Source organism: Passer montanus, unplaced genomic scaffold, assembly GCF_014805655.1.
Source record: "Passer montanus isolate IOZ18808 unplaced genomic scaffold, ASM1480565v1 scaffold20, whole genome shotgun sequence".
NCBI lineage: Eukaryota > Metazoa > Chordata > Aves > Passeriformes > Passeridae > Passer > Passer montanus.
The window spans coordinates 2,120,356-2,148,340 of NW_024366592.1; the positions used below are offsets into that span (position 1 = coordinate 2,120,356).

At 41.7% G+C, this 27,985-nt stretch overlaps 1 protein-coding gene across 12 annotated transcripts in view; it reads right to left on the minus strand.

Annotated features, from left to right (window-relative positions):
• The window catches only part of CALD1 (caldesmon 1), a 215,509-nt gene that overhangs the window by 11,304 nt on the left and 176,220 nt on the right, over positions 1-27,985 (minus strand). For 9 of the 12 annotated variants that reach the window (XM_039708113.1, XM_039708116.1, XM_039708119.1 and 6 more), the window contains 6 exons: positions 18,347-18,493; positions 16,271-17,255; positions 15,561-15,635; positions 10,661-10,797; positions 5,971-6,214; positions 4,104-4,244 (listed from right to left, as the gene is read on the minus strand). In XM_039708113.1, coding sequence (XP_039564047.1) covers positions 4,104-4,244; positions 5,971-6,214; positions 10,661-10,797; positions 15,561-15,635; positions 16,271-17,255; positions 18,347-18,493 — 1,729 coding nt within the window. The remainder of the gene's footprint in view (positions 1-4,103; positions 4,245-5,970; positions 6,215-10,660; positions 10,798-15,560; positions 15,636-16,270; positions 17,256-18,346; positions 18,494-27,985) is intronic. The other 3 variants (XM_039708124.1, XM_039708123.1, XM_039708122.1) reach the window with 2 other exon arrangements.

Sequence of the window (27,985 nt, forward strand, 5' to 3'; positions counted from 1 at the left end):
ATGTTTTCTCAGTTTTCAGGAAAGAAGAATAATCTTTTTCCTGCATTCATCTTACCAGGATCTTGTTCAATAGCTTGGACTATATTTTGTGACTATGAGGTACTTTCAGAACACACACATACTCAAAAAAGTGAACCTGCCAGCCTCTAATTAAATTATGACCAGAAAAAATGAGTTAACACACAATATTAGACCATGACTTGGGAAACAAAAACCATTGGATATTCCCAGTAAAATCTGTTTCATATAAAGGTATTACATTGATTCATAGGAGTTTTAAACTGTGTATTGGATATTATGCAACAGCAACTTGTCAACTGACATATCTTCAAAAGAAATATGTCAAGGAGGAAGTGGAATAAAAAACAAACACAGAAAACCCTGTATTTTAATTTTGCCTTATATCCAACATGTGGAAGGACCTAATGGAAATCCACTGGAGCAGCAGTTCCTTGGGAGAGGCTTCTTCTTATCCTCCCTGAGTGGCTCACACTGTCTCTTGCTTCATTAGGCACAGTTATGTTTTTTCCTGCTGTCAGCAGCACCTGAGCAGAGGGTGCCAATTTAGCTCAGTTTACCTACCAGACTCCAGTGCTGCCATCAGCATCAAAGATGGGGAAAGCAAATGTCACACATCCTGTTCTGACCCTTCTGTTTTCCCTCTGCCTCAAGAACAGCTGAACTAGGGAGAACTGATTGAGTGGAGTCTAATTCTTTCCAGTCACTGCCCCAGGTGTCAGGTACTGAGAGCAATAAAGAGATAGGACAAGACAGGTCCTTAAAGAAAAAAAAAATGTTTCTGAAAAGTCTGTCTTCTGGGTTAGCTGTCAGCAATGCCTTGCAGAGAGTGCTGGCTGCCACATCAGCCCCTGCTTCCCAGGAAATATTTTCTCCAAAGACAGGAATACCCCAGCCTCCAGCCATTGCTCCCTCCCCTCAACACCTAACTGCTTTTGCATTTCTCTTGTGGTGCTGTTCATCCCCAAGAGGAGACTTAGTACTGTTCTCTCCCGATTAACCCAGAGAACAGAACACAAGGACTCAGTAACCTTCCTATGCAAAGAAAATATGAGGAATGAACTTGCCTGAAAAGCACAATGATCAAAGATTTTTCTGGAAATGTCATTCTTTGAACGCATCATGTTTTTCATTAACTAAATTAGGGAAAGGACAAGCTAGAGGCAGATAGGAGAGCAGCAGAGCTTGTTGCAGGCTTTGTCCTTATTTTAAAAAAAATAGCAAGATACAGGACAGAGGTTGAACACAAGTTTGGTACCACTTGTGACCACAGGGTGTCCACCTAGCCCTGAGAAATCCAAACTGCTTCTGTCCCTGAGCTAGGGATTAACTCGGCCTGCATTTACTAGGCATGTTTTCTTTTCACTGTCCCCTCAGAAGGAACCAACCCTCGAGCTGTCACTGCGAGGACTCCACACTGGGGTAGCTCTGCTGAAGTGTTGTCTCAGGTTTGAGGGAAACACTGTATTTACACTTTATTTAAAACAACAGGAGCTGTCAACACTGTGATTTCTGGAGCCCAGACTAGACAACCACAGCAGGTTTTCCTAAATATAAGCAGATTTGTATCTTTTGTCCATGTTCATGTATGCACATTTACATTTGGGCACCCATGAGCTGTGTCATACATGGAGAGGAGCTGCATATCTTTGTCTCTCAGTTCTGAGTCTGCAAGCCAAGCTAGTCCATGGCTGCCTGATGGACAGATGCAGCACCCATGGGATGGAAATGTGCCACACTGCTGCTCAGTTAAGCTCCCTTCTTTCCTTTCCTCTTGCAGTTCCCTTGGCAATCAGCACACCCTACTTTCCTCACACTAGCCACTCCTATGAACTTCTTCTTCCCAAAAGCTTATCACATCAGCAAGGACAGGGAAGGAGTAAAAAAGGTGCTTTGCCAGACTGTGACCCAGGAGAAGTCAGAATGTGCACATGTATCACACATTATTTTTACACTGAGCCTCCCTTTTTTCAGTATTAATTCCAACCACCCACCTACAGCTGTGCATTTGGGATTCTCACATGACTCATGGCAGGTCTGAGATGATACATCCATCATGGGACAAAACCTGTGCCAGATGCTTTACAAATCAAAAGATAACTTGGGCAGTGCAGAGCAGACAGTGAGAAAACTGCATGCCAACCAGCTGAGACCAGCCTGGGAAATCAGTCCAAATTAAAGGTAACAAAATAGACTCTCTTCTAATATGGATTTTGACATCAAGGTTCACATCAACCAGCCTGGGAAATCAGTCCAAATTAAAGGTAACAAAATAGACTCTCTTCTAATAACTGGATTTTGACATCAAGTTTCACATCGGGGTAATAAACTGAGATTACTCTTCCCTCAGCTCTTGACCACAGAAAGCCAAGAAACAGTTTGGGGTGTGAACTTCTACAACATTACACATCTACACTGGCCACCCACAGACACTGGGCTGGAATCTGTAGAGTATCACCAATTTCTCAGAGAGAGAAAAAGAGAAAGAGGAAAACATGTGCAGAGCTCCATAAATCAGGTTTTGTAGCAAACAACTTCTACCTAACATGACACAAAACCCAGCACAAAAAAAAGTACCTTGGGTTCCTAACAACATTTTTTAAAATGTCAGCTTTCCTCTGAAAATACACTTAGAATGGTGTAGCATCAATACAAAAGATATCTGAAAGCTTTCAGCCTCCTGCCAAGTCCAGTGCTTTTTCACACTTTCCCCAAAACTAGGATCTACATCCTTCTTCCTTTGTGTTTTCAAGCACAATTTCCTGCATTCTGAGCCTTCTGTGAATTAAAGCTCCAAATGTATGTCATAAAAGGCATCTCAATAAACAGAAGAAAAGGAAGCCCTCCCAGGAGGGCTGGGAAGAAGCTGTACATTTATAGTGTCTGTTATAGACATCATCTTTAGCAACCAAAATGGCAAGACCAGGTTTAAGTTAATGGAGTAAGTAATGAAGCTTTGCAGTCTTTGTTTACAACTGTGCGCATTCTGTCCCAGTATTTCAGGTTCAAATGTTCAAAAATATTTGGACTCAGTATTTGCTAGAACTGAACCCAAAACAAACCCAAATCCCCAGACTGGATCAAAGTGTAGCTGAAGATAATTTTGTTGAAATGCAATTTTTCTCTCAACAGTTAAAGTTTTAATCTCATGGAGATCCAATTCATGGTTCAATGAGCTCCTACCTGGTTCTTTTCTCTCCTATTTCCCACTAAGAGCCTTTTTGACAAATGTCTGGGATTCTTAAATGACTAATGACACAAAATTAAAAAAGGAAAATAACTTGGAAAACATTAATAGATCTGCAGTTTGAGCTTGAGCTGAGAAAGTAACTGGACTGAATTCCAAAACAACACTCCCAGTAATTGGGGCCAGGATTCCTCTTCCATGCTGAAAGACAATTTAATTGATTTATCACACTTCTAATATAATATAGGCCACAAAAGACCGTTTAGAATTCCTGCAGCAACAGAAGGGTGAGGTTTGTAATTTTTGTTATGTAAGAAAATGAAATCCAGCCCAGTACTTCTAGATGTTATTTTTAGGGGGATTAGATATAAGCTAGAATTCCCACACAGGTCAGTCACAATTAATGATGATTAGGCTGAATATGCTTAAGGACAAATAATCTGGCAAGCAAGAAAATAACTGTGGATGTGGAAGGAGTGAGAGAACATTTGTGACTTAATGCTCTTAAGAGATTTCTTCCAACCTAAATGATTCTGTGATTCTACTCCAGTTCACAAAGCACTCCTATAATAAATTTAAAACAACACAGTATTACGGCCCTAAGTTTCAAAAATAATTCTCTTGGAGGTGAGGATCCCTTTAGGAGATTCTTCATCAAGAAGAGACAGCTGCCAGTCTACTCTCTGTTTCTAGGATGGAACTCTAATTTTCAATCATCCCAATGAATTAAGTCTTTCAGCTAGAGGTTTCAGGCTAAGTCCATCACAGCATTTTCCTGGGTTTGATTAAAGTATTTGATTACAAGTATTTCAACATTGCTTTTGATGTTGGACTGTTGGTTTGGACAACAAACCCCACTACTTTTTATGTCCTGTATAGATGCTTGTGGGGAGGTTACCTTGAGAGATGAACCTTTAGGACTGAAACATTTAAATGGCTTCTTGTCTTCAGACACACCATCTTCTGGCATCTTTTGGCGTTTCTCAGCAGCTTCAGCCCTTCTTCTTTCGATTTCTTCCTTCATCCTCCTCTTTTCCTCCTTGAAAAATATGAACATTTACTCGTTCTTTCAGAATCTACATCACCATCACAGGGCTGTGCAGCCCTGCAAGCATTTACAGATTTTCTAAAAACAGTTTTTTATGCCAGTTGAAATAGTTCCGTGATCTGCCTGCAATGTATAAAGGTGTTAATGCCAGTCCATCACAGAGTTAAGGATGCCAGGGAGACAACCAACGTGTGCTGCTCTAGTGTCTCCTCACAGTAAAGCCACCAAATTTATTGTCATAGAAAGAGAAAAAGGCTCAAGCTCAGTTTCTCTGTATCCTCACGTATCACATTGGTATTGTTCTTCTGTCCCTCTACTCTGACACTTATTGTGCCAAGGTTAATATTTAACATGGAAGAATCAGTAGGTGGCCAAGAAACCCAAGATTAAATGCTTGCAGATCTCCCTCCAGGGGTGAGTTTTGCTTCACAACCTACAAGTCAAACCAGAAGCCCTCAAAACAACACCAGTGTGAGCACTGGTCAGAGGGGCCTGACCAGCAAGGAATGGTGCAATCTTGGCATCTGCTGAGTTCTGCTGTAAAGAGCTCAGTACATTAAAGGAATTGGCATTCAGCTGCCAGATACTATCAGCATTATTCATTTACCATTTGTTTTCCAAACAACTAGGATTCCTAAATGATGCACCAGAGACTTGGAAATCCTATTTGTAGAGTCCCTTGGCAGAGGAAGTACAAGAAAACAGATGTGTTGGATACTCAATATTTAAATAGACAAGAATATCTCCCTAATGAGATCTAGCCCATTGTAACTATATATAACATTAGCATTCCAGACCATCTGCAGCAGATAAATTTTGACATGCACTTTGTAATTCAATCTGTAGAATGTAAAAAAAAAAAATTAAATAATTCTGTGGCTATAGCACAGCCCCAAGATTCTGAATCCCCAAGAAGATAAGAAATTTGCAGCTATCACAGAGGAAATCCTGACTCGTGAAAATAGATTTTAGAGCCCTGTCTGTCCTAAGGCTAGAATTAGAACATTTTTTCATACACTGGATGATGCAGTGTGTTTTTACTCCTAATGGTATGTTCTATTATTGCCTAACTTAATGGTTTGGTTCAAATTATACTCCCCCACCCCACTGTCAACCTACCCTGAGTTCCCCTTCAATCCTACCTTGTTCCTACCCCCCTGCTTGGAATTCCCCTTCAGAAATCCCATAAAGTAAGACCTCCCATTAGTCCACGTGACCCAACCTCCCCTCCATGTCCATGTGGCCTTCCCTCACTGGAAGATGCTTTTGTGAACCCTGCCTTTTACTTCTGCCCAGGATATTTCACGTCAGCTGCTGATTTATCCCCTCCCCTTGAACCACCCCTGTTTAAAAACCCCTACACACCTCTGTTCTGTGTCGTTGGTCCCTGACCCTTCCATAGAACAAATCCTTTTGGAAGCCATTCTAAACACCTCTCCCTTGTCCTTGCTCCTGCTCTTGACGATTATCAACTTGTGCTGCAGAGATAAAGCCCTACAGCTGTATCCCAGATTGTGCTGCTTTCTGGGAACAGCCCACTCTTGGCAGGGAGCTGGAAGCTGGCAGGGGAAAAACCCAGCACTGCATCACCTGGATGCTGCATATTTTACCTGAGGTCTTCACTAGACAAAGAGCTGTTGACTAAGGCAAGGAGAGTGGAAGCAAAACAGTAATAATGGAATAAACCCAAGTGCAACACCCCACTCTTCACGCTCACCTCCTCTCTGATTTTTCTCTCAGCCTCCTCCTGCTTCTTCTTCTGCTCCTCTTCCTCCAGGACTTTTCGGCGCTCCTCCCGTCTCTTCTTCAGCTCGTCCAGCTCCGCCGCCGCCTCCTGCTGCTTCTCCTTCAGCTTCTCCAGCTCCTCGCTCTCGTTCTCGCCGCGGCGACGCCGCTGATCCTCCAACCTCTTCAGCGCCTCCGGCTTGGCCTCCTCCGCGGCCCCCTTCGCACCCGAGCGCCTGCGGAGGCAACGAAAGGGAACATGGTGCCACGGGTATCTGTTTCCTCTCCCGGCAGAGCCACCTGCTGCCTCGTGCTCAGCAGCAGCACCCGGGCAAGGTGCTGCCTTCTTTTTGCTCCTTGCAAGCTACGGCTGGCCCAAAACGTTCCCATCAGGAAAACGGAGAAACGGAGAAAGAGGAAAGAATGTGTAGAGTTGCATCTGTCAGGTTTTGTGGCAAACTTCTACCTAACAAGACACAAAACCCAGCATAAAAATAAAAAAAATGGTACCTTGGATGCCTAATGACATTTTAAAAATGTCAGATTTCCTTTGAAAATACACTTAGAATAGTGTACCTGTACACTACTTTTTCAGTACTTTTGTACTGAAAACTTTCAGCCTCCTGCCAAGTGCAGTGTTTTTTCACACTTTCCCCAAAACTAGGACCTATATCCTTTACCCTTTGTGTTTTCAAGCACAGTTCCTCCGTTCTGAGCCTTCTGTGAATCAGAGCTGCTGATGGGCTGGGATATTACAAGGAGCACCTCTCCCATCCCTGCCAGTCAGGAAGGAGTCTCTCCCACATGCACTGTGCCTGAGAGCTTGTGCCACCCCTATTTTATGTTCTGGGTCATAAAGGATGCACTAATCCTTTGCTTTCAAAGGTAAATATTTTTATAAACACTCTAGAAAAAGACAAGCATCTTCGGGGATAGAACAATTTACTTGACTCAGGGAAAAGAGGAGGAAATAAGAGAGAGGGAGTTTTCCTGTTTCAACAGTGTTTAAAAAAAAAAAAAAAAAACAACCTAAAAAGATTCCTATCTCATCTGTAACACCCATCACTCTAACTCCACCAGCATGTATGAACAGAAAGGTTCATCAGGTCTTTTGTTTACATTTTCTGGGGAAAATATGACTTTTTAGTAAGGAACTGTAAATTATCAATGGTAACTTTCCATGGGAGAAAAACAGGAATTTTCCAAGAAGCTGTAATACATGTGACAGAAAAAAAGAGAGAATGCCAAAAAAAACCAACCCAAACCTAAAGAACTTGCATAGGTGAAGTGCATGCTTCCAAGAGAGTCAGATAGCATCATCTTGTTAAATAATTACCACATCAGTGTTTAGACAAATGTCTGCTCCTTAAGTGTGTTTAATGTTACTGCTGACAAGGAGACAGGTACCTAAGATTTCTAAGTGTGCTATTGACAAAAAGACAGAAAATTAATGTATTTATGGAATTTAAAAAAAAAAAAAAACAAAAACAAAAAAACCCTAACCGTCCTGTATTGTTGGCATCTAAAAAAAAAGTACAAATGACTTCATTAATGCAACCAGAGTGTTGCAGAGTATAAATACCACAAAACAGTATAAATCAAAGATTCCAACAGTAACTGTTAGAGAGATGACAACATAAAAAAACTCTATATAAATTTGCAATTCAGTCAATTGTATAAATCAAAGATTCCAACAGTAACTGTTAGAGAGATGACAACATAAAAAAACTCTATATAAATATGCAATTCAATCATGTGCAATCCTGCAAAGATGCTCTTCATTCAGACAGATGCCTCATGCAGATGGAGTCAGCCACATAAAAGGGGATGTAGGACTAGAGCTAAATTATATGTAATTTCAATATCATAGCAAAATCTACTAACATAGAGTTCTCTGCCCCCACGTGAACTTACCAAATTGAATGAAATTTGGTTCTAGCATGGCATGCATGATTTAGGAATTGTATCACTAAAAATACATATGACAAGTTAATTTAAGTGGCCAAAAATAAGGGCTTGCATCAGGTAGTGATGCCACATTACAGTAAGGAGCTCCTGCTTTTTAAAATAAAAATATACAATTGACCAAGTATTGTGAGAATGCATTTGAAATTTCATTTAGCCTTTCAAAAACAAAGTGAAGAGCAATACCTGAGGTGTGATTTTGAGTGGGTGTCCAGCCTGGAATACCTCTGGCTCAGTTTGCAGAAGTACTGAGAACCCAAAATATTCCACAAGCCTCTACAAGGCACTATGTAATTCCCAGAAATCTAATGCACCCAATGCTGCACAGGGCAAAAGAAATCCCTGGCTATCTTCAGGCTTTTCTGTTTCATTGCAAGGTTGTAGCCCCTCCAGCAAACAAACTCGGGAACCTCAATATTTGTTTCCTTTGCCTCTTGATCTCTAAATCTGTGCTGCCAACCCACCAAGACCTGCAAACTTTGGGCCCAAAGAAGATGGAAGAAATCACTTCAGACAGACAAAATGATTCCCCTGGCAAGGGCAAACATTTGGCCTTCAGAACGAAGAGAATGAAGAATGTTTGCCAAGATTTTGCTGAGGAAGAGCCATTCTGTTCCCCATCAGCACAGAAGGAAGGCTGGCCCTCAGTGCACTCAGCCTCAATGAAATCAGCAGCTACTCAGCTTGCAGCTGACTGAGCCAGTGGCAGAATCTAGTCTGAACATTCTTGCTTGCAGACCTTGGGTGATTGCTTTGGCCTCCTTAAAAAGAAGGATATTTAAAGTTTTGAACTTGCTTTATTCTTATGTTGCTCCTAGTCTGCCCTGACTAGTTCTGCATAATCTAAAAGAGCAAACAACACATTGGCAGTAATTATCCTTATTTCCCTCCACATCCAACTCCCCTGTTTTCAACAGATTCTGGGAAATCTCTGTTCTCTGCTGTCAACATCGGGAAGTTAGTGTTGAGGTGCTGGGTGGAAAAAGAGTTATATTAGCACCTCTTTGGTATTAAGAAATGAAGCTGGTTACCAGATTTCAGACAAGGAGGAAAAGGAGAGAAGTGCCCTGTGGGAGCCAAAAACATCAGAACAATGTAAAAAAACATGTCACCACATATTTAGGACTTTTGCAGTCCTGTGTGAGAATAGGGAGGAAGGCAGGTGGGAGGGGAGATGGGAAGGGGAAGCCATAAAATGGGATTTTATTCTGTATTTCTCTTACTGACTGACGTAGACCAAAAGAGATAACATTTTTCTTTAGTCTCCACTACCCTATTTTGTTCTCAGTTCTCACCACTGAATGTTAGCCAAGTTATATTCTTTCAAAATAGAATCTGATGTGTGTATTAAAAAAAAAAAGGCAACAAAGGGCAGTTCCAGACAAAGCCCAACTCTGTGGAGGCAGTTCATTAGAAAATAACCCAAATTCATACCTAACTACCTAACAGACATTGGCACCTCTGCTGATGTTGCCAACCCAAACCTTGTACTCAGCTGAGAAAAGCTTGTTGAACAGGCTTCTTCACAACTTCATGAAACAGAAGAAGAAAAATAGAAATAGGAAAAACAAGGAGTGGAAACTCAAATCTACATTTTGCCACTAATGCCTGTCTCCCACAGGAAGTAAAGCAAATGAAAACACATCAAAAATATTTTTAGAAAATCATTCTCGTTATTGATGATGTGACCCAAGTTTTGAGCAAGGCCGATTTCCTGCTGTTCCATCTCCATCACTGTCTGTCTTTTGGCCTTAGGTCAGGGTGTCTCCAGGGTCTTTTGAACTGCATTTTATTTTGAGAAAGTTTGTTTTTCCCGGCAGAATCATGAGGGGAATGCTGAGATACAATAGCAAATCCCATCTGCCATGCTCAGATTTCTCCAAGTGCCTGGAGAGCTTAACCTTTCCCTTGCCTGTGTCAATGTAAAAATAGAAGAGAGATGCAGAAGGAGAAAAATTTTGATTTCTAACCTACTCATTCCTAGTTTCCTGTAAAAGGAAGAACTTAATTTCTATTTCATGTATCCCATGCCTTTAGCAGGCAGGATCCTTTTAAATTAAATTTTCACTAAAATTGGTACCTTGAAAATTGTTACCTTCTTTGAATTTCCCACAGAATAGAACCACAAGCCAAATATTTCCTTAAAAAGAAAAATCAAAATCAAACTGTGATACAGATTATAAAAAGGAAGGGGGGAAAATTACTTTGGCTAGGAGAGGTTTTTACCTAACTGGAAAAACACTTTTCTACAGAAGCCATTAATTTCAATGTTTCCATTGAAATCAAGAGAGAAGCTCTTTCTAGACAACTGGACTGTGCTTTATTCTGCTAATTAAAGGTAGGTGGGTAATTGGAAATAGGTAACTACAGTAAAAGTTGAGATCGGACTAAAAAAGTTAAAGAATACAAAATCTAGGGTTTTGTCACTATTGGTCTCTGTGTAGATATTAGAAATTAGTAAGGAAGCAAAGTTCCAGAGGAGCAAAACCAAGTCTCTTGTCTCCACTGGGGGAGCAAGTCCATTTCCAGCTGCTTTCAGGATTTCATGTTGTTCCTGCAGCATAGTGGGGACAGCTCAGAGACTGCAGAGCCACAACCCACTCAACACCTGAGCCACTGCTGATGGTGCCAGCCCAGTTCCTCCACTCAGCTGCCACAAGCAGAGACCCAGAGATTGCCCCTGATCTGCTGTAGCCCAGTTCTCACTTGGAACTCACCCAAAAGCATTCTCAGTGGGTTTGAGTTTGGAGGCAGGGGGCTCGCGTTCTCCGTTCTGCGCCTTTTGTTCAGGAGCGCCCTTCTTACGATCCCAGACACTTTTCATCTCCTCTTTGGGTGCTTTGTCATCTTTTACCTGCTCAGAACACAGCACAAATCACAGAACAAAACACAAGACACACCAAAGGAGAGAAAAAAAAAAAAGTCAGAATGAGGCATTCTAAATAACAGCTGAGAATTACAAATTTCTTGGCAAGATTGGGAACTGTCTTCAAACTGCTTTATGTGCTGTAGGGCAGAAGTGGTCTGCAAAGCTCTAAACTGTGATCAATTGGCACTTTGCTGTCCTGACCTGAATTCCAGGTCAAAGCATCTTGAAAATAATATTATCAGTCTTCTGTGAAAGTTGGCTGTGGCCATGGGACTATGCCACCACACTGCTCCACTCTGCAACTGCACCCCCAACTCTTCCTCTCATTGCAGCATCATTCACCTCTTGCTTCTTAAGACTGTGGGTTGCAAACTCTCTGGGACTTGCCAGCACATTTTTGGTACCAGGTTTAGGGTATTGGTGCAATAAAAATAACACATAACCTCCAACAAATGCCAAGCTTATTTGACAAAGTTGATGCTATTTTCATTGTCACAGCAGAGGGATACTTCAATACTGCGCCTCTTGCTTCTTAAGACTGTGGGTTGCAAACTCTCTGTGACTTGCCAGCACATTTATGGTACCGGGTTTAGGGCATTGGTACAATTAAAATAACACATAACCTCCAACAAATGTTGTTGTTTGACAATGTTTATGCTGTTTTCGGTGTCACAGCAGAGAGATACTTCATTATTGCAAGAATAATGGCCAAAACACAAAATCATTTTGATATCAGAGCAAAACTTACTCTGACAAAAATCACACTCCTGCCTGGGGTTGGTCATGGGTAGCATTATCAGAATATTTAAACCTGTGAAGAAGGAAATGCTCTGGAAAGCACAAGTAAAAATTCCCTTTATCCTTAAAAAGTTGTGTCCTATGATTCTTACTAGTAATCAAGAATATTTTGTGCATACATTTCATTCTCCAGTATTTCTTCAGAGTTATGAGCTTGAAATATTTATCAATGCCACAGATGGCCTGACCCCAGAGTGCTGAGTCATGGCTAGATGCTGGTAAAAGGAGAAACTGACTTAAGTTATGCATCCTCAGGTAGCAATATTCCCTGTTAGTTAAGACTAACAGCCAAAACAAACTTTCAACAGCAGCAGATGAAATGTTTACCTCCAAAGTATTTACTTGCTTTCCTCAGCTCTGTGCTGAAGGAAGGTTCTAGCTGGCAATCAAGAAGTACCTTCTGTGTAGAATTTAAATGGAGACCTTTAGAAAATAAACATTTTGGAAGCCTGTTGCAATCCCATTTGCTAACTAGAAAGATAAAGAACTTCTGTAACTGTCCTGTCTGCTCTTAAAGGTGTCTTAAGATGCACCCTGAAATGAAAAAGTAGAACGAACACAGCTTCACAGCCCAAATCAAAAGAAATTTCTGTTCTTCCTCATCAAAGAGGAAGAACATCCATCCATCTCAACTCCTGGAGAAGCAAAATCTTGACCTACAAAGGATGAGTTCAGAGCCTTCAAAGCCAAGATCCCCTAAGGCATTGAATTAGGCTGGTGCAGAGTGAAGCCCCAGAGTCAGAGCCTGACTTTACCTGAGGCCAGTCTGCTGCTCAGAGAGACTGAGCAATGGATGTCACCATGGTGGCCCACGTTAGAAGTGAGCACAGGATGCTTCAACCACTTCAGCAAATTTGCTGCTGGTGGAGGATGTTGGGCACAACCAACAGAGGCATTTGCTCTGCTCTGAGAGCAGCAGAGCAGACTTTCCCACCCTCTCCTGCCAACAAGGCCTGGCAGCAGCTCCCTGAGGGACAAGAGGGGAGCTCAGCTTCCATGGCCCCGCATTCTTTGGCCATGATGCTGCAAGAGAGGGCCTCAAGGAATGGTCCTGTTGGGCTGAAAGCAGCAGGGCTGTTCATTTATCCTGCTGAATGCCATCAGACAGCATCATCATCTGGGCTTTTCCAAATCCAATTGGTGGTCATGTTCACAGCAGCAATCTCCCAACCCTTCAGCCCCAGTCGGGGTGATGCTGAAACAGGCTGTGTTGATTGGTGCAAGATTTCTTATGCCAGGATGTCTGTCCTGGGGTTTTGAGAGCGTAAGATTTCCCTGGCTGAGATTTTCATCAGGACCTTCCTAAGTCTTATTTATAAAGCCAACACTTCCAGCTGCCTTATGGATTCAGGTCCACTGGGGAGGGTTGTATCTCTTACATCTTAATTGAAATCACTGAGAAAACTAATAGTAAAACAATATCGTTTAAAAATTAATAGGTTAGGAAATAGCATTTCAGAAGCCAGTATGATTTATGATAATGTGTCTGTGTTTGAGAAAACCATTAACATAGCTTGGCCTCTTCATTCAAAAAGATGGCAAAACAAGATATTACAGAAACATTTCACATCTTTTGGGCTCAATCCTTCTGCTAATTTTAATACCAAAGCAGAGAATGATTAGCAAAGAAGCAGAAACTTTTTTATCTCATTCCAAAGGCAGGCAACAAAATAAGTTCTGTCCCTTGTCTGACAGCTTCCCTAAATTACAGACTAATTCAGCTTCTGCTGAATTAAAAAAGAACTCCACTTGGAGCAACAGGTGATATTACCTGAACTGAAATAGCTCACATGTTCTCACATGTGATACATCTCACAAATCTTGATATCAAGCTAGAACATGACCAAAGGCATGGTTCACAAATTTCCGGCATTATGTATTTATATTTTTATCTCTTTCCATACTGCCTCTTTTCTGTTTGATTTTTGTGCTATTATTTGAGAGCTGAGATTTCTGAATCTTGAGTTTGAACACCTCCTGACTGAAGCAAATCTGTTACTGAGGCTGGGGCCCATCTGGCAGATCTTATTCCTTACTTGGGCTCAGTTATTCGGGGAGTTAAAAGCTGTGGGCATCTGGGTCTAGGGCTCCCCTGCAGAGTGGACTGCCACCCCCAAACACCATGAGAAAAGCAATGCTGCAGCATGTCTAGCCAAACTGGAAGCAGGAAATACCAGGAGCCTCACATCATGAGAAAGCTTGGTCTTATGAACTTCTCAGGTCACTTTTAAGAACGAAAAACTGTGCAGGAGTTCAGAAAAAGAGACAATTTTTTTTTTCTTGCCAAATTAATCAAAACCTGAACTCTGAGGTCCAAAGCAAAACCTGATTATGTAGATACATTCTATTCCCCCAGGGTCTTGTTCATGGAACACTGGCATCCTCTGAGCTGCATGCACATTCAGAAAGAGACCTCACAGAATTTCTATGTCCTGGAAAGGGGAGGAGAAGTTGAGATGGGAACCTGATCTTGCCTGATCATCAATTTTTGTTCACAAGTAAAGAAGCAACAACTGAGATTTTCAAGACATTTTGAATACTCAGGATGGGTATTCACATTGCATTAGAAGTGGGATTCTATTAAGTTATCTCAGCTTCAGCATCCAAAGATGGAAACACTAAAATCACAAGTAACTTTTCTAAGTCTTGCCAATTTCCTGGAATAATCTAGCCCAGTGGGTAGGGTTTAAAAGCATGAAGAGAGCTCCAGGGAGAGCTGGCCAAGCACTACATAAGAACAAGCAGCACAACTGTGCCTCAAGTTCCCACAAATCAAAGTTTGTGGCCAGCTACAGACTCCTCTTTACATTTACTTGCAGTATTCAAAGACTGCATGCAAAAGTGAATAGTGGAAATTGGTTAGGTCTTATATAATCAAAAGTGGGAATTTGTGTGGTTTTTTTTATTTTTTTTTTTTTTTTTTTTTTTTTTTTTTTTTTTTTTTTTGTGCAGCTATTTCCTCACTGCTCTCTGAGGGTGAGTTAAGCATCTTCCAAACTCATCTGCTAACTAAGGACCCTGGAGTGGACCCTCCACAATCCTCAATGGTCCCAGTCTGCCAGACAGGCAGAAATCTGTGCTGTGGCCCCCTTTAAGCCACACAGACCTGCCTGAACCCAAAGGGGTCCAAATTTCCAAGGCTCTGACCATCTCTGAGCAGTCTCCCCTTATGAGAATCAGGGTCTGTTTTGAGAGCTGCAGCACTGAACCAAAACCCCTGCACAGCACTGAGTGTGGCTCCCTGTGTCCAGCTGTACCCTGAAGAGAAAATTGTCCCCAAATCTTCTTTACTTACCATACAGTAAAACACCATGGCACCAGCTCCTGTGTTTACAGTGGAAATGCAATGCAGTAATTTTGGTGGATTTGCTCTTTAAAACAAAAGAAGAATCTTGGGTATGCAGAGTTTACACCATGGGGTGTTGCAGCTTGCAGGGGAATTATTAGTTAAGGCAGTCTGCTGGCCAAAGGGCCTAGATTATTATTATCATTATGATGATTATTATTAATTATCATGATGAGGATGATGATGATGATTATTATTATTACTATTATTATTAGAGTAGGTTTTGTTCATAGGGAAAAAGTTCACAGTAAAGTGAGAGGAAACCAGAGAAGGATGATTAGTTGATACTGTCCTGAAAAATTCATCCCCAGAGGGAAAACCATACTTATGTTGTTGACTGAACTGAGTTTCCTGAAATATTTGTTTTTAGACAAACAGGAATTGGTCCTAAAGCCCCAAAAGAACAAACTACTTAAGAATTTGCTTAATTTTAAGCACTTAAGGAGCTTCATCCCTATTTATTTCAGCAGGATTACCCATGTTCTTGAAGTGGAGCACAGGCTTAAGTACTTTGCTGAAGAATCAACATTCACTTATAGGTGCCTTATTTGTTTTCATATCTCAAGCTTCCCTATCACATCTAAATCAATGGTTTATGAGTTACCTGATCTTGTATGGAGGTAGCTTGGAGCTTCTCTTCTGGCAGCTTTTCCTTTTTAGCTTCCACTTTTTCTTCCTCCTTTTGTTTTTGGGTTTTCAATAATTTATTTTTTAAGACAAAAACATCGCACCTGCTCGCATTTTTTGTTTCTCCACACTGTGTCCAGGCACCAATCCAGTGTGCAGCCACAACTCCATCATATGCTGCTGTGCCCACACCTCTGTGTGCAGCTGTGCCCCCTCCACCCTCCCCAAATCCTCCCAATTCCCTCCCTTTGGGCCTTTCTCCCTGGCATGGCATCATGCTCACGTGTCCTAGTACAGAGCCCTTTCTTGTGATTGCATTTAGCACACAGCATTCCTCACACACTTCAACAGGTGCTCATAATATTTTCTGCCAAGATGTGTCTGCCTCCACCTCATGTGTTACTGCATTAGGCCAGTTTTTCTAGCAGCTGAGGGGGAAAAAAGGCAGCAAAAGCACATGCAGAGATCTGAACATGCAAGGTTTTCTTTGAATGATGGAGTGGGGTCAGGCCTGTTGTGCACTGAATTATTGGTAAGCAGTAGGAGATTTCTTTTTGAAAACAGCACAAGTGTTAGTAACTTCAGTACAGGGCTAGATCTGTGAGGAAATTCCAATTCAATCTGATCTTGCATTACATTTCACACAAACCACAGGTGTCTTATTTTGGTGCAAAATGTTTACTGTACCTGTTGTTTTACGACAGCTGCTTGAGGTTTTTCTTCTACTTTCTTCTCTTTTACCTGTTTATCTTCTATTTTCTGTTCTTCCATCTTTTGTTTTTCCTTTAATTTCTCTGCTTCTAGCTTAGCCTTTTCCTCAGCTGCCCTCTTTTCCTCTTCTGCCTTTGCCCTCTCCTCAGCTGCCCTCTTTTCCTCCTCTGCTTTTTGTTTTTCCTCAGCTGCCCTCCTCTCCTCTTCTGCTTTAGCCCTCTCTCTTTCCTCAGCTGCCCTTCTCTCCTCTTCTGCCTTAGCCCTCTCCTCAGCTGCCCTCTTTTCTTCCTCTGCTTTCTGTTTTTCCTCAGCTGCCCTTTTTTCTTCCTCTGCTTTCTGTTTTTCCTCAGCTGCCCTCTTTTCTTCCTCTGCTTTTAACCTCTCCCTTTCTTCTGCTTCCTTCCTTTCTTCCTCAGCCTTTTCCTCATCCCTAAGCTTCTCTTTATCTACAGCATCAGTTACACTTTGTGTCCCTTCTGGCACAGCATTTGTATCATTCTCTGCTTTGTGTTCCTCTGCATTTACAGTTACTGCCTCTTCTTTATCAGTGGATTTTTCTGCTGTCACATCTACCTGATTTTCCTCTATGGGGAGCTCCTTTGGTTTCTCCTCCTGGACCTCCTCCTTGTCTTTTTCTTCTTTTTTCCCCTCTTCTTCCCCATCTTGCCTCCAGTTGTTCCTTTGGTAGGATTTGGTAACTGTTTCTGTCTCCTCAGTCTCATAGCGTCCTCGGCGTGTCTCAGCCTTTTCCTCCTTGCCCGTGGTCTCGTTTTCTTCCACATTGTTCACTTCTCTCCTGCTGGGCACTGACAAGCTCCCATCTGTGATCGTGGGGTCGAGCTCCTTTTGGCGTTCCAGGGCTTCCTGCAGGCGTTTCTGGCGTCTCTCCTCCCGCCTTGCCAGCCTCTCCAGCAGTGCAGCTTCATCGTCTGTGGAGCGCTTGCTTTCCTCTCCTGCCACACTGTGTAAAAGAGAGACAGGTTTGCATTAAAAAAAATAAAATTATTTCTAACAACATATGCACTTCACTCTTTCTAAGGAAAAAAGACTACAAAATGTAGCTGCTGTTTTGATGTCTATATCCATTCTCCATAAATAAATTGCTTATTGTGCTCAGTAGCTATTAGCACTATGCACTTCACTCTTTCTAAGGAAAAAAGCTTGTATCATCATTCCATGGTTGGAAAACACAACAGGTTACAGACTACAAAATGTAGCTCCTGTTTTGATGTCTATATCCATTCTCCACAAATAAATTGCTTATTGTGCTCAGTAACTATTAGCATTTGCCCTCACAATTTTGCTTTTTTCTGTCAATTGTGTTATGGCCACTGGAAATCTGAAATATAAAAATGGCCACTGAAAATATATAAATAATTATTTATATTATTATTTATGTGAAACTAAAGAAATTATGGACAGACAGGAAGGCAGCTCTGGACAAACAGAGAGGCCACTCAGCTTGTGGTGATAGAAGTGATATGGTGTAATGCTTTAGTGGCTGCTGATGGTTGGACTTGATTATCCTAAAGGTCTCTTCCAACTTGGATGTTGTATGATTTCAAGTGTCACATCCTTCCATAAGCTTTTCTCTTCTTTATACCCGCCTGACACTGACAATGCCAGGTGAGTGCTTGCTCTAGAGCTCACACCCAGCACCTTGCAGGTGTGTTGCAGCCACAGTTTGAGGACTGGGTACCTCTCAGTGCTTTGGCCCCACGGTGCCATGACCCCTGTGAGCAGAACAAGAGATGTGATGTTTTCTGAGGCCAGATGCACCCACGCCTGAGAGAATCTGACAGCCCCCATGAACCACAGCTGAATTACCCCACAGACAGCCTTGAGGACACCTGGATATGTGCCATGAGCCAGGTGTGTGATGCTCCCACCCTACCATGTAGTGCTGATCCTCACTGTGTGAGGTCCTTCAGTTTAAGGATAGCCAAACCCAGCACTTCAAATTCAAGCACCAAAGCAAACCTCTTCCAGACACTTCTCTACTCTGAACTAAAACTACCCTTGGCTTGTCAGTAAACAACATCAGACATTTACCTGTTCTGGGCATTGACCTCGGATTTCTCTGTCCCTTCTCCTGAGAGATCTCCTTCCTCCTTCTGCCGCAGCCTCTCCTGCCGAGCCCGCCGGCGCCGTTCCCTGGCAGCTTCTTCGTCATCGTCATCGTTCCTCTGGTAGGACAGCCTGCAACAGGGACAGGGAAACATTGGTGCTATGGCATACTGGACACTGAGAAAAATCACAAAAATCTTGAGCACAGTTAGTGTGGCTACAGCGGCTGCTCCATGTGCTGTGGGTAGGACAGCCTGCAACAGGGACAGGGAAACATTGGTGCTATGGCGTACTGGACACTGAGAAAAATCACAAAAAGCAGTTTTCTTGAGCACAGTTAGCGTGGCTACAGCGGCTGCTCCATGTGCTGTAGTGAAAATATGCGGTGAAATTGAGACTCGTCATTTCAAACCCTGGTTTTCTATAGTTCTCAGAAGGCAGCAACCCCGCCACAGTGTCAGCTGGCTCCTAGAAAACCCCAAATCCATAAAAGCCCAGCTCTGAAGCCGAGTAAATATCCTCCTAGCCTGCACCATGATCCTGTTGGAGCACTCACCAGCATTTGAGCAGACTTGATCAAGTCCACGTAACTGATATTGGACTCAGCAAAGCAGCTTTTCATTAGTCTCCTCTAAATATCACATGCTGAAAACGGTGACAGTATTCTACATTTTAAAGACTAGAAAGCAGGGAGACACAAGTATGACAACAGCTCTCAGTGGTCGGTTCTGAGTGCCAAACATCTGACACCCACAAAATTTTTGTGAGCCCGGAGCCCTGCCAGGCCAAATCACACAAGATCTCTGCTGTGATGAAAGCCTACAGCTGAGAACCCATTGTATTCCTCTACCCAACAGATGATTACATTTAGTTTCATCCTGCTTGAAAAGGAAAGCAAGGCCTTAAAATCCTAATAATCCTGTGTCCCATTCAAATCTTTGCTGAGGTTATTGCTGTGTGAGATAAAGGGAGAGGCCTGCATTCCTCTTATCTTTTTGAGCAGGGAAAGTGAATTAGGAAGCTAGCATGTGCCAGACCCAGTCAGGACATTCATTTACTTTGCTTCTGGCAGTGGTCTGACACCATGGTTAAGAAGGCTCCCTTCTTTATATAGTCACATATTTGAGTTAACAGTGCAGCCATGAACATGGAAAAAAACCAGAGTGCTGCATTGACTAAAACCAAGTACAGATAATGTTCATATTGCAAATATTTAAACATTAAAAGCAACTAAATTTTGATTTAGCCATCAGTCAGACTCTTTGGGGCAAAACCTCTCCCCATCACCATGTTCTTGTACTACTTCTCTCCTTTGCTGAAAGAAGGATGAAAGCATAGGTTTGACAGGGGTTCAGTTACCCCAATTTCACTTTAAGAATTTAAAGTGTAAAACATGGCTGAGCCACTTGCCAGACCTAGAACAGCATTTTCATCCTCAGTGCACCAAAGAATTTAATTTGCTACTTTCATGCTCTGCTTCAAGAGGTTCTTCTTTTTAGAAACAACTCTTCTCAAAGAGAGTGCAAACCATGAGCAACATGGCCATGAGGGAAAACAGTGGGGGATGAGGAAGAAAGGAAGGGGCTGAATTAAAAGCACTAAAGGTGTGTTGAAGGGAAGGCAAGGAAAAACATTTCCTGCCATTTGCAAGCGTCTTCAAGGGGTATCAACATTTCATTTAGGTCTACAACAGAAGGGATGTGAATACAATAATAAACCAATGGGGTCTTTAATTTATACAAGAAGGAGATTCTGGAACAAAACTGCACTAGCAAACTGACCATGGATACCCCCTTTTTTAGTAAGATGTTGGCTGCAATAAGCCTATGATCTTTTCAACTCTGAAGTCCAGCTGTAAGGGCACAGGAGAGGACGCACTGCTTTTAACCTGTGGCAGCTGGACCACAGCCACAACTGAGTCAATATCCAGTGTCTATAGCCCAGGATTTGTCTGTCTTTGCAATGAGACCACACAAAGATTAAGTTTATCCCACTCTCTGTACCCACACAGAACACCCCTACACAGCAAGGAGAAGAACTGCTTTTAAAAGTCTCTTTAAAATGCCTTTTTTAAACCACCAGTTGCTCAGCAAACTAAAAAAGGAAACAAAAAGAATACCCTAAGCAAAAATTCCCACAAAATCTTATCCATTAAACAGATATGTACTTCCTGTCCTTGGACACTTATCACATAGATCATCTGTTAAGAAAGCTCACAATGTTTCTTATTATGATTCCAAACACATCCATTGCCTTACTGCATATCACAGCAGTTTCTGACAGCGAGCAAGTACAACAGGTATTCCATTCATGAGAATCACCTTAAATATTCATTTCTGTTCACCAGCACTCATGCAATCTGCCCAGTAATCAGGGAACAGCCATAAGACACAACTAGTTGCAGTTTTTTCAGGAGATTTCTTTCTTGCTTGCCTTACAATTGTGTTACACTGCTTTCAGTGTAAGGGTGACCCTCATTCTCTCACTGCTACAGATCTCTGTAGCAACCCACCATGAGCAAAATCAATGTGGGAGCTCTTCAGAGCCTATCTTCTAATTACCTACATCTTTTGACATGCTTCAAACTAAGAGTAAATAAATAATAAAAAGTATGTCTCCAAGATTTCAACTCTGCTTATCAGACAGATGGAAATCTGAGGATCCACGCTGGCCTGTGTTGTTTCTCCACCCTTGGAGAGCAGCCTTGCTGCCCAGCACACACCCAGAAACTAAATTAAACTGGACTTGTATCCATTTGTCACCTTCCACATGGCTTTGCAGGCAAGCATCTCTCCAGCACCAGCTGTTCCAGCTGTCTCAGGCAGTGAGGCCACAACACAGCACGATCTCCAAGAGGTGTGCCAAGCCTGCTGATACAACTCTCTTGTGGAATATTCAGATCACAGAATATTCTGATTTGGAAGAGACCCACGAGGATCACCAAGTGCAACTCTCAAGGACTGAAATCCCAGTCCTGAAGAACCTGAAGAACTCAACAACAAATTTCATTAGTATCTGAGTAAGTCTAAAAATGCTGCCCTCAGATTGAATGGGGGGAGACTTTGTGTGAAAAAGAAATCTGCTGGATTGGGAATACAGGAGATGTGGCCATCTGCTTCAGACCTTTTTCAGAGAAATACAGTCTATATTTTATACCAAACACTGAATTTATGTAAAGTTATAACACAGCAAGAAATTTGGTAATAGCTGGGATGATCATGGGGCTGAAACCATTTCATACAAGCCAGCTTTAACTGGTTTCTACTTGAAACCTCAAATCAGCCCAAGCATTATCTAAGGCACTTTGGGTTTGGAACTCCTTGCACAGTACTAGTACATTATTATTATTTTCTGAATTATGACAGCACTGAAATTTCCTAATCAAGCTCATGGGCTTCTACACTAGGCAATTTGTGAAGATAGGGCAAAATCTGGTCTCTATTCTAGAGTATGTATTCTGATTAAAGAAAAACCTTATAATTTGTAGCACAATCTGCCCTCAATGAGTCATAAATAAACCATATGAATCTAAATTCTTTTTTCATTTTTCACAGGAATAGGGAAAAAAAAAACTGCCTAATTTGAGCTGGATCCCACTACTCCACTCTAGAGGAGGCAGGGAGAAAGAATTGCTGTGGATCTGAACTCTGACTCCATTTCAAGAGTCAAATACATGAAAAAAATTCCAAACAGAACAAAAGCCTTTAAGATTTTTAAGCAGGCAGCTCACATCTGCCTCTTCTTCCCTCCATGGTTCACTCAAATGTCAGTCTGGTTTTTATGCCTGCAGAAACACCTTGCATTATTAGCAGTGCCCTCGCAACATGGACTCAATTAGACACAACTGCACCTATTCTGCAAGCTCTTTCCCACAGTACTTGGTTATCCTGAAGCTTTTACATGTATTACAGATGATTTTGCCTGTGTTCTACCCCAAGAAATGAGATCATCCTTCCTGTACCAAACTGCTGCACCTCCAACTCGCAGCCTAACCTACTTCTAAGACCTCTGCCCTTTATTATGTAAGACCACAGCAGCTGAAGTGATATCTGCTGATTTGTGACTCCAGATTTATGTCAGAAGGAGGATGTCAGTAAAATGTCTTCAATGACAGATTTCACTGCCAGACCCAGCCTATAAAAGCTGAATTTGTTGGCCTTCTGTGCTCTTAGAAAGTCTTTCTATTTACCCAGGCTCTTCCTGAAAGGATGGGTGGGGTGAGGATGGACTTTGTTAAAATACCCACTGGGGAGTGCTCTTTGTGTCACTGTTGATATTCAGTCCCATTTTATTTATGATGACATATGCTTTTAATCCTTTTATTGTTTGCTTAATTTGTGTTATGATAGGCACACTTCAAAACCTGAATATAAACAACTGATCAATCTTCACCTCAAAATAAAAAGAAAAACATAACAAGGGCACACGCTTCCACAGAGGGCTGTGCCTCTCTCAAGCTTTGCGTGTCAATCTCAGCTGTATTTCATTCAAGTCATATCTAAAAATGTGCTGAATGGTGGGGGGCAGTTGTGGGGAAAACTGTTTCTTCTAATCATTCCTCCATCATTCAGTGAGAGCTGCCAGAACCTGCTCAAGAAGATTCATTTTTATGAGGGAATGAGCAGAATTTCAGTCCAAAATGTTCCTGCTTCAAAAGGATGCAGTGAGTGAAAACAGGGGATTATGGTGGAGACATGCAGACATGCCACCACAGTTCTCAGTCCAATGTTGTGCATGAATGCTGCTATTAACACCCATATTTTTCACATATTTCTCAATTTGACATGCACCATTTTTTTTTCCACATTGAACGTAGGAGAGACAAGTGGATAAAATTAACCAATGGCTGGAAATGAAACCCAGACAAATTAAAACTGGAAATTAAGCACACGTTTTGAACAGCGAGGATAATTACACACACAAGAAATGATGGAACATCCATCTCTTGCATCTCTGCATTAAGAGAGATGCCTTTTTGGAAGTTATGCTACAAAATAATACTGATTTTTGGGTTCATTGCAGATAGCTTGGTGAAATTCCAGTAACACTTATGTATAGGAAGTTAGACTAGATTATGTGGTGGCACCTGCTGGACTTAAACACTACAGCCCTCTATTTACAAACAGTTCACATTTCTCATTTTGCCCACAAGTTATCTCTGTCTCAGAAATACTTTTACTCTGTTTATCCATCCATTCTCTACAGGTACACAGCCTGTTCTTCTGAGCAGGCAAATTACCCAGATATGCACACAGTTCTTGGGCCAAAACAGAGACTGATGCACTTTTCAGTGTATTATGTTCTTTTCATTTCATGAAAATTCTCTTCATTTTCATGAAAATTCACTTCATTTTCATACTGTGCTCCTAATACACTTTCTTCTTTTTCATAACTCCAAAGATTTCAAGGATTATTGCTTTTTTCTTATTAAATATGTTTACAGAAGAACATTTTTTCCTGTCTGATCTGGCATCCTTAATTTCCTACCATACCTTTAGAAGCATTTCTTCTACCTTAAGCGTTGACTTAAAATACCTAAAGGCTAAAACTTTTGGGCATTTTCACAATGGTTTTTTTTTTTTTGTTTCAGCTGAGCAAAACCTTTATATTATTTACTTTGGTTAATGACTTGGCTGGGAGATTATTTTGTTTACATGACAAAACAGTTAAGCATGGGAAAGAAAAGGCCTTCTAAGAGGTTCAGTTTGTGACTTTTTGGGGGTTTTTTGATGTTTTTGACATTTAGATTTTTTAACAGGTAAGGAAAGAGTAGGTGCACTCATCCCTCTAACAGTGTGATTCTAAAATCTAACATGGATGGATGCAAGCCATCCACATCAAAGAATGAAGGATAAAAAGTAATTTGCAAAGTAGAAACCGCAAGGAAAAAGGACTCCATAGTGACAACAAAATTCCTTGGTGATTACCAAGTAATTAATCCCAAAACCATCCAGAGATTTGATTTCTTTGCAGGGGATGGCACTGAAGCCTCTAGGAAAGACCCAGGGTTCCCAAATTACCGGTTTCCATTGAAAATGTAAGTTTCAGTTTTGTAGATGTCCAAGATTTCCAGTGCCCTGTCTTTTTTCTTTTTCCTGCTCAGAACACCACAGTTTATTTGGTTTTAGATTCAAGCCCTAAACCTGGGCCTCAGTTAGACCCATCTGTACCATCACAGCATCGCTCTGCACAAAGGCAGAATGACTCATGCACGCGCCTATTTTTCTTTTTTCTTTTCCTCCCTTTCCTCATGGCTTAAAACTGATGATCTGTTTCATAATATGAAATGCAAGCAGATTCTGCAACCACAGCCACATAGCTCTGGTAAATTGCCTCTGAGCACCTCAGCATAAATCCAACGCAGGGCTGCAAACATGAAGGGTAAAACCCTTCCGCTACTGAAACAATGTCAAATTTGCCTCCAACGTATATTATATTTAGATAAAAGTGCTTGCTGGAAATGTACCAGGGGGAAGCACATAATTCTCTCAATATGTGAAGCCTAATGCTCTGCAGTTTTACTGCATAACAATAGACATGGCACTGACCTGCCAGTGAGCAGAGCAGCATATCCAATCTGTTCCAATTTGGAAGTTTCACATGGAAAAAAAAGAAAACAGGAAAAAAAAAGAAAGCAGAAAACAATAATTGGCCAAGTGCCTTCTACCTGATAATTTTTTACTGTTTTCCTCAAAGCTTGGTGCAGTTCACCCAGATCTCCATTTCCCTGGCAGATGGCAAACATACAAGAAAAAGTGTACAAAACAAGCTTGCTTTTCCAAACATGAAAAAAGTGGGAGCAAAACCCAATCAGTGTGCATACCACTGTGGTTAATGTGGTATTTGTTGACTCCGGAGCAAATTGCTTGCTGCCACCACCTCCAGCTTCTAGTGCTTTATTGCATATAAAATCCAAAATAATTTATGCCTTACCCAGTAAGTAATATTTCAGGCGTATGATTTGAGAACAATGGGCATCTTGCCTAGCTGAGGCATAAGTCAGGCTTTACAGGATTTGCCCTAGAATGCACAATCCACATTTTCTACAAAGACAAATAAGAAATTTTCTTTCTTGTGGTTTTGTGCTGCTATATTTAATATGGCTTTCAAGGCAATTTTATATGTCAAATTGCTAGCTTACTGATTGCATCCAAAATCAAAATCTAACTCAATGTGCAGTTTAGCCCAATAGTTGCAGCAGGTAATATTTTTGGGAAAAACATAGTTTCAAGTTCAAAAAAATATATATTTCTGGTGTTATTTTTTAATTTCAAAGCTGTATCCTCAGAAATTAGCAAACAAGAACAAATTGATGATGTCAGGAAAGCACAAACTTAATTACAATAAATCATGTATGTATTCATGACCTGGTAACCCAGCCTTCAATTTCATCTGCTTATCTACTTTCACCCTGGTTACCAGCTCTGGAGGCTTCTTTAATGCAGCACTCTAGGAAATAGAGACTCTTAACAAACCAATGCTCCCACTTAGTTTCCCCCACAAAGATTAATAGGATTGCTGCATTTTAAGAATTCTGTATTTTAAAAGGAAATGCAGGAGCATGAGGATAAGGTCTCATACACACAAAGCTTCTTTAATTTACAACCTGCTCTTGCTCCACTGAATATCATGTGAGGACAAAGACTAACAAAGTTAGCTCAGAGAATCACTTATTTGAGGATGAAACATTAATATCCAAACCAATCTCAGTCACACACCCCAATCCTCCATCACCCTGCCCAATCTACTCACAATCAACTCCCAGCATATGTTTATTCACCATCCACCCTGACAAAACCAGAACTTTGTGAAGCTGGAGATGGAACAAGGCTTTGGTTTTCAAAGATGACAAATTTCTGAGCAGAACTGCCTTTTGCACTCCTGCAGCTTCTTCTCTTTGCAGGGTATAATGAAGAACCACAAGCCAGGACTCTACAGTGGGTGAGCACTGAAAGGAAGAAAATTCCCAGCATCCCACGGATTGATATCAAGGACAACACCCACCAACAGTGCTGGAGCCACCCTGAAAGGAGTTTTTTCATCCATCACTGAAATGCTGCCATGCCTGGGGTGGATCAGGCTTCATACCCAAACCAGTGGTCCCTGAAATTCATTCTGTATTTGGGACAGAGATACTAAATGGGGCAGGAAGGAGGAATGAGGAAGCAGGAATAGCAGATTATGTCTGTAGCACAGGAGCAAGAAATGTCCCTGGACTGTGGACAAGGAGAGAGGAGATCACAGCAAATGGATGAGGAGCCTCCATCCCTGCAGGGCATAGGATGGGGAGTGGGGGAATGCTGATAGAGAAATACTGGGAGAACAGGGAAAAGGGAAATAGATCCTTCCAGGAATAGCAAGGACAGTAAAAGCAGCAGCACTGGGCAAGTGTCTGTCACCACCATCCAAGCCAGCTCCAGAGGGCTGTCCAAGGCCTGGAAAACCACAACTCTTCATCACTGCTGGAAGGGAAATTGTAACACAGCAGGTTGTGACACCCAGGTTACACATCACTCAGTAACTCACCCTGGACAGAAGTGTTCTGTGCTTGAGACACCTACAAACAGCCAGAACACAGCATTTTTGTTGCTTGCTCCACTGAAGGTATGGGTGTTAGCATTAGCCTGGTCTCTGTGAAGCATCAAAACTGCTGTGTCTTTCCCAGGGGACTAGAGATTTTAATTAAATGACTATTGCTCAGAGCCAGACAGGTCCCTGGGGATGTCTGCTGCAGCTTTCAGAAATACAGCAAACACTGTGCTGACCAACAAAGTAGGAGACATGTATCTGCACACAGGGAGCCTGGAAAAATAATTTTACCAGATAATTATTCAGAAAATAATAGAATAATATTTTTTTGTCGACTCTTCCCAGCATAAAATATGCACTTAGGAGGACACAGCCTTGACATAGCACAGCAGACTACTGAAAAAATGCCACAAACAGGATAGCGCATGAAATGCAAGACCAGAACACGCACCAAAACAGACCAGACTGTGAACCCTTATGGTAACTGAAATAAACCACTTGAGGGGAAATATGGCATTACAAATACATCCAGTGCTACAACATGTGGTGAATGGAAAAAAAAATTTAATGAAAATCAGATGTCTGAACATTTTCTGGTGCTGATTCCCCACGCACACAACTCACGGATGCTGTGCAGGTGTGGATTTTGTTTCAAGGGAAATTCATGGCTGTTTGCTTTTAGCATGGGCAAGCATCTCTCTCTTTCTGAGGTGTTCAAGAAGCCTACTGTCAACAGCCAAGGTGATTAGGAGACACTTTCAGTGAGACAGCAGAGGAATTATTAGTGCAGATCCCGTAATTTGCTAACAGGATTAGGGGCAGATGCATTCCATGCATCCCTGTGAAAGCTAATCCTGATGTGTCTTTCACTTTCATGAAAGGTAAAGAACCCTTCCATAAAACAGGTCTGCACAGACTTGCAGGGTCACGTCCAGCACTTTGAACAGCACACTAATGTTACAACAATTTGCAGACATCGTATAACAGCACTGTGCAAATTAAACAGCTGGAAGTTTGAAATGTAGCCATTGTAACTACACCCACACAAACACAATAAAATATCCTGGCTGTAGCCTTTCAATTAGTTTTCCCTTA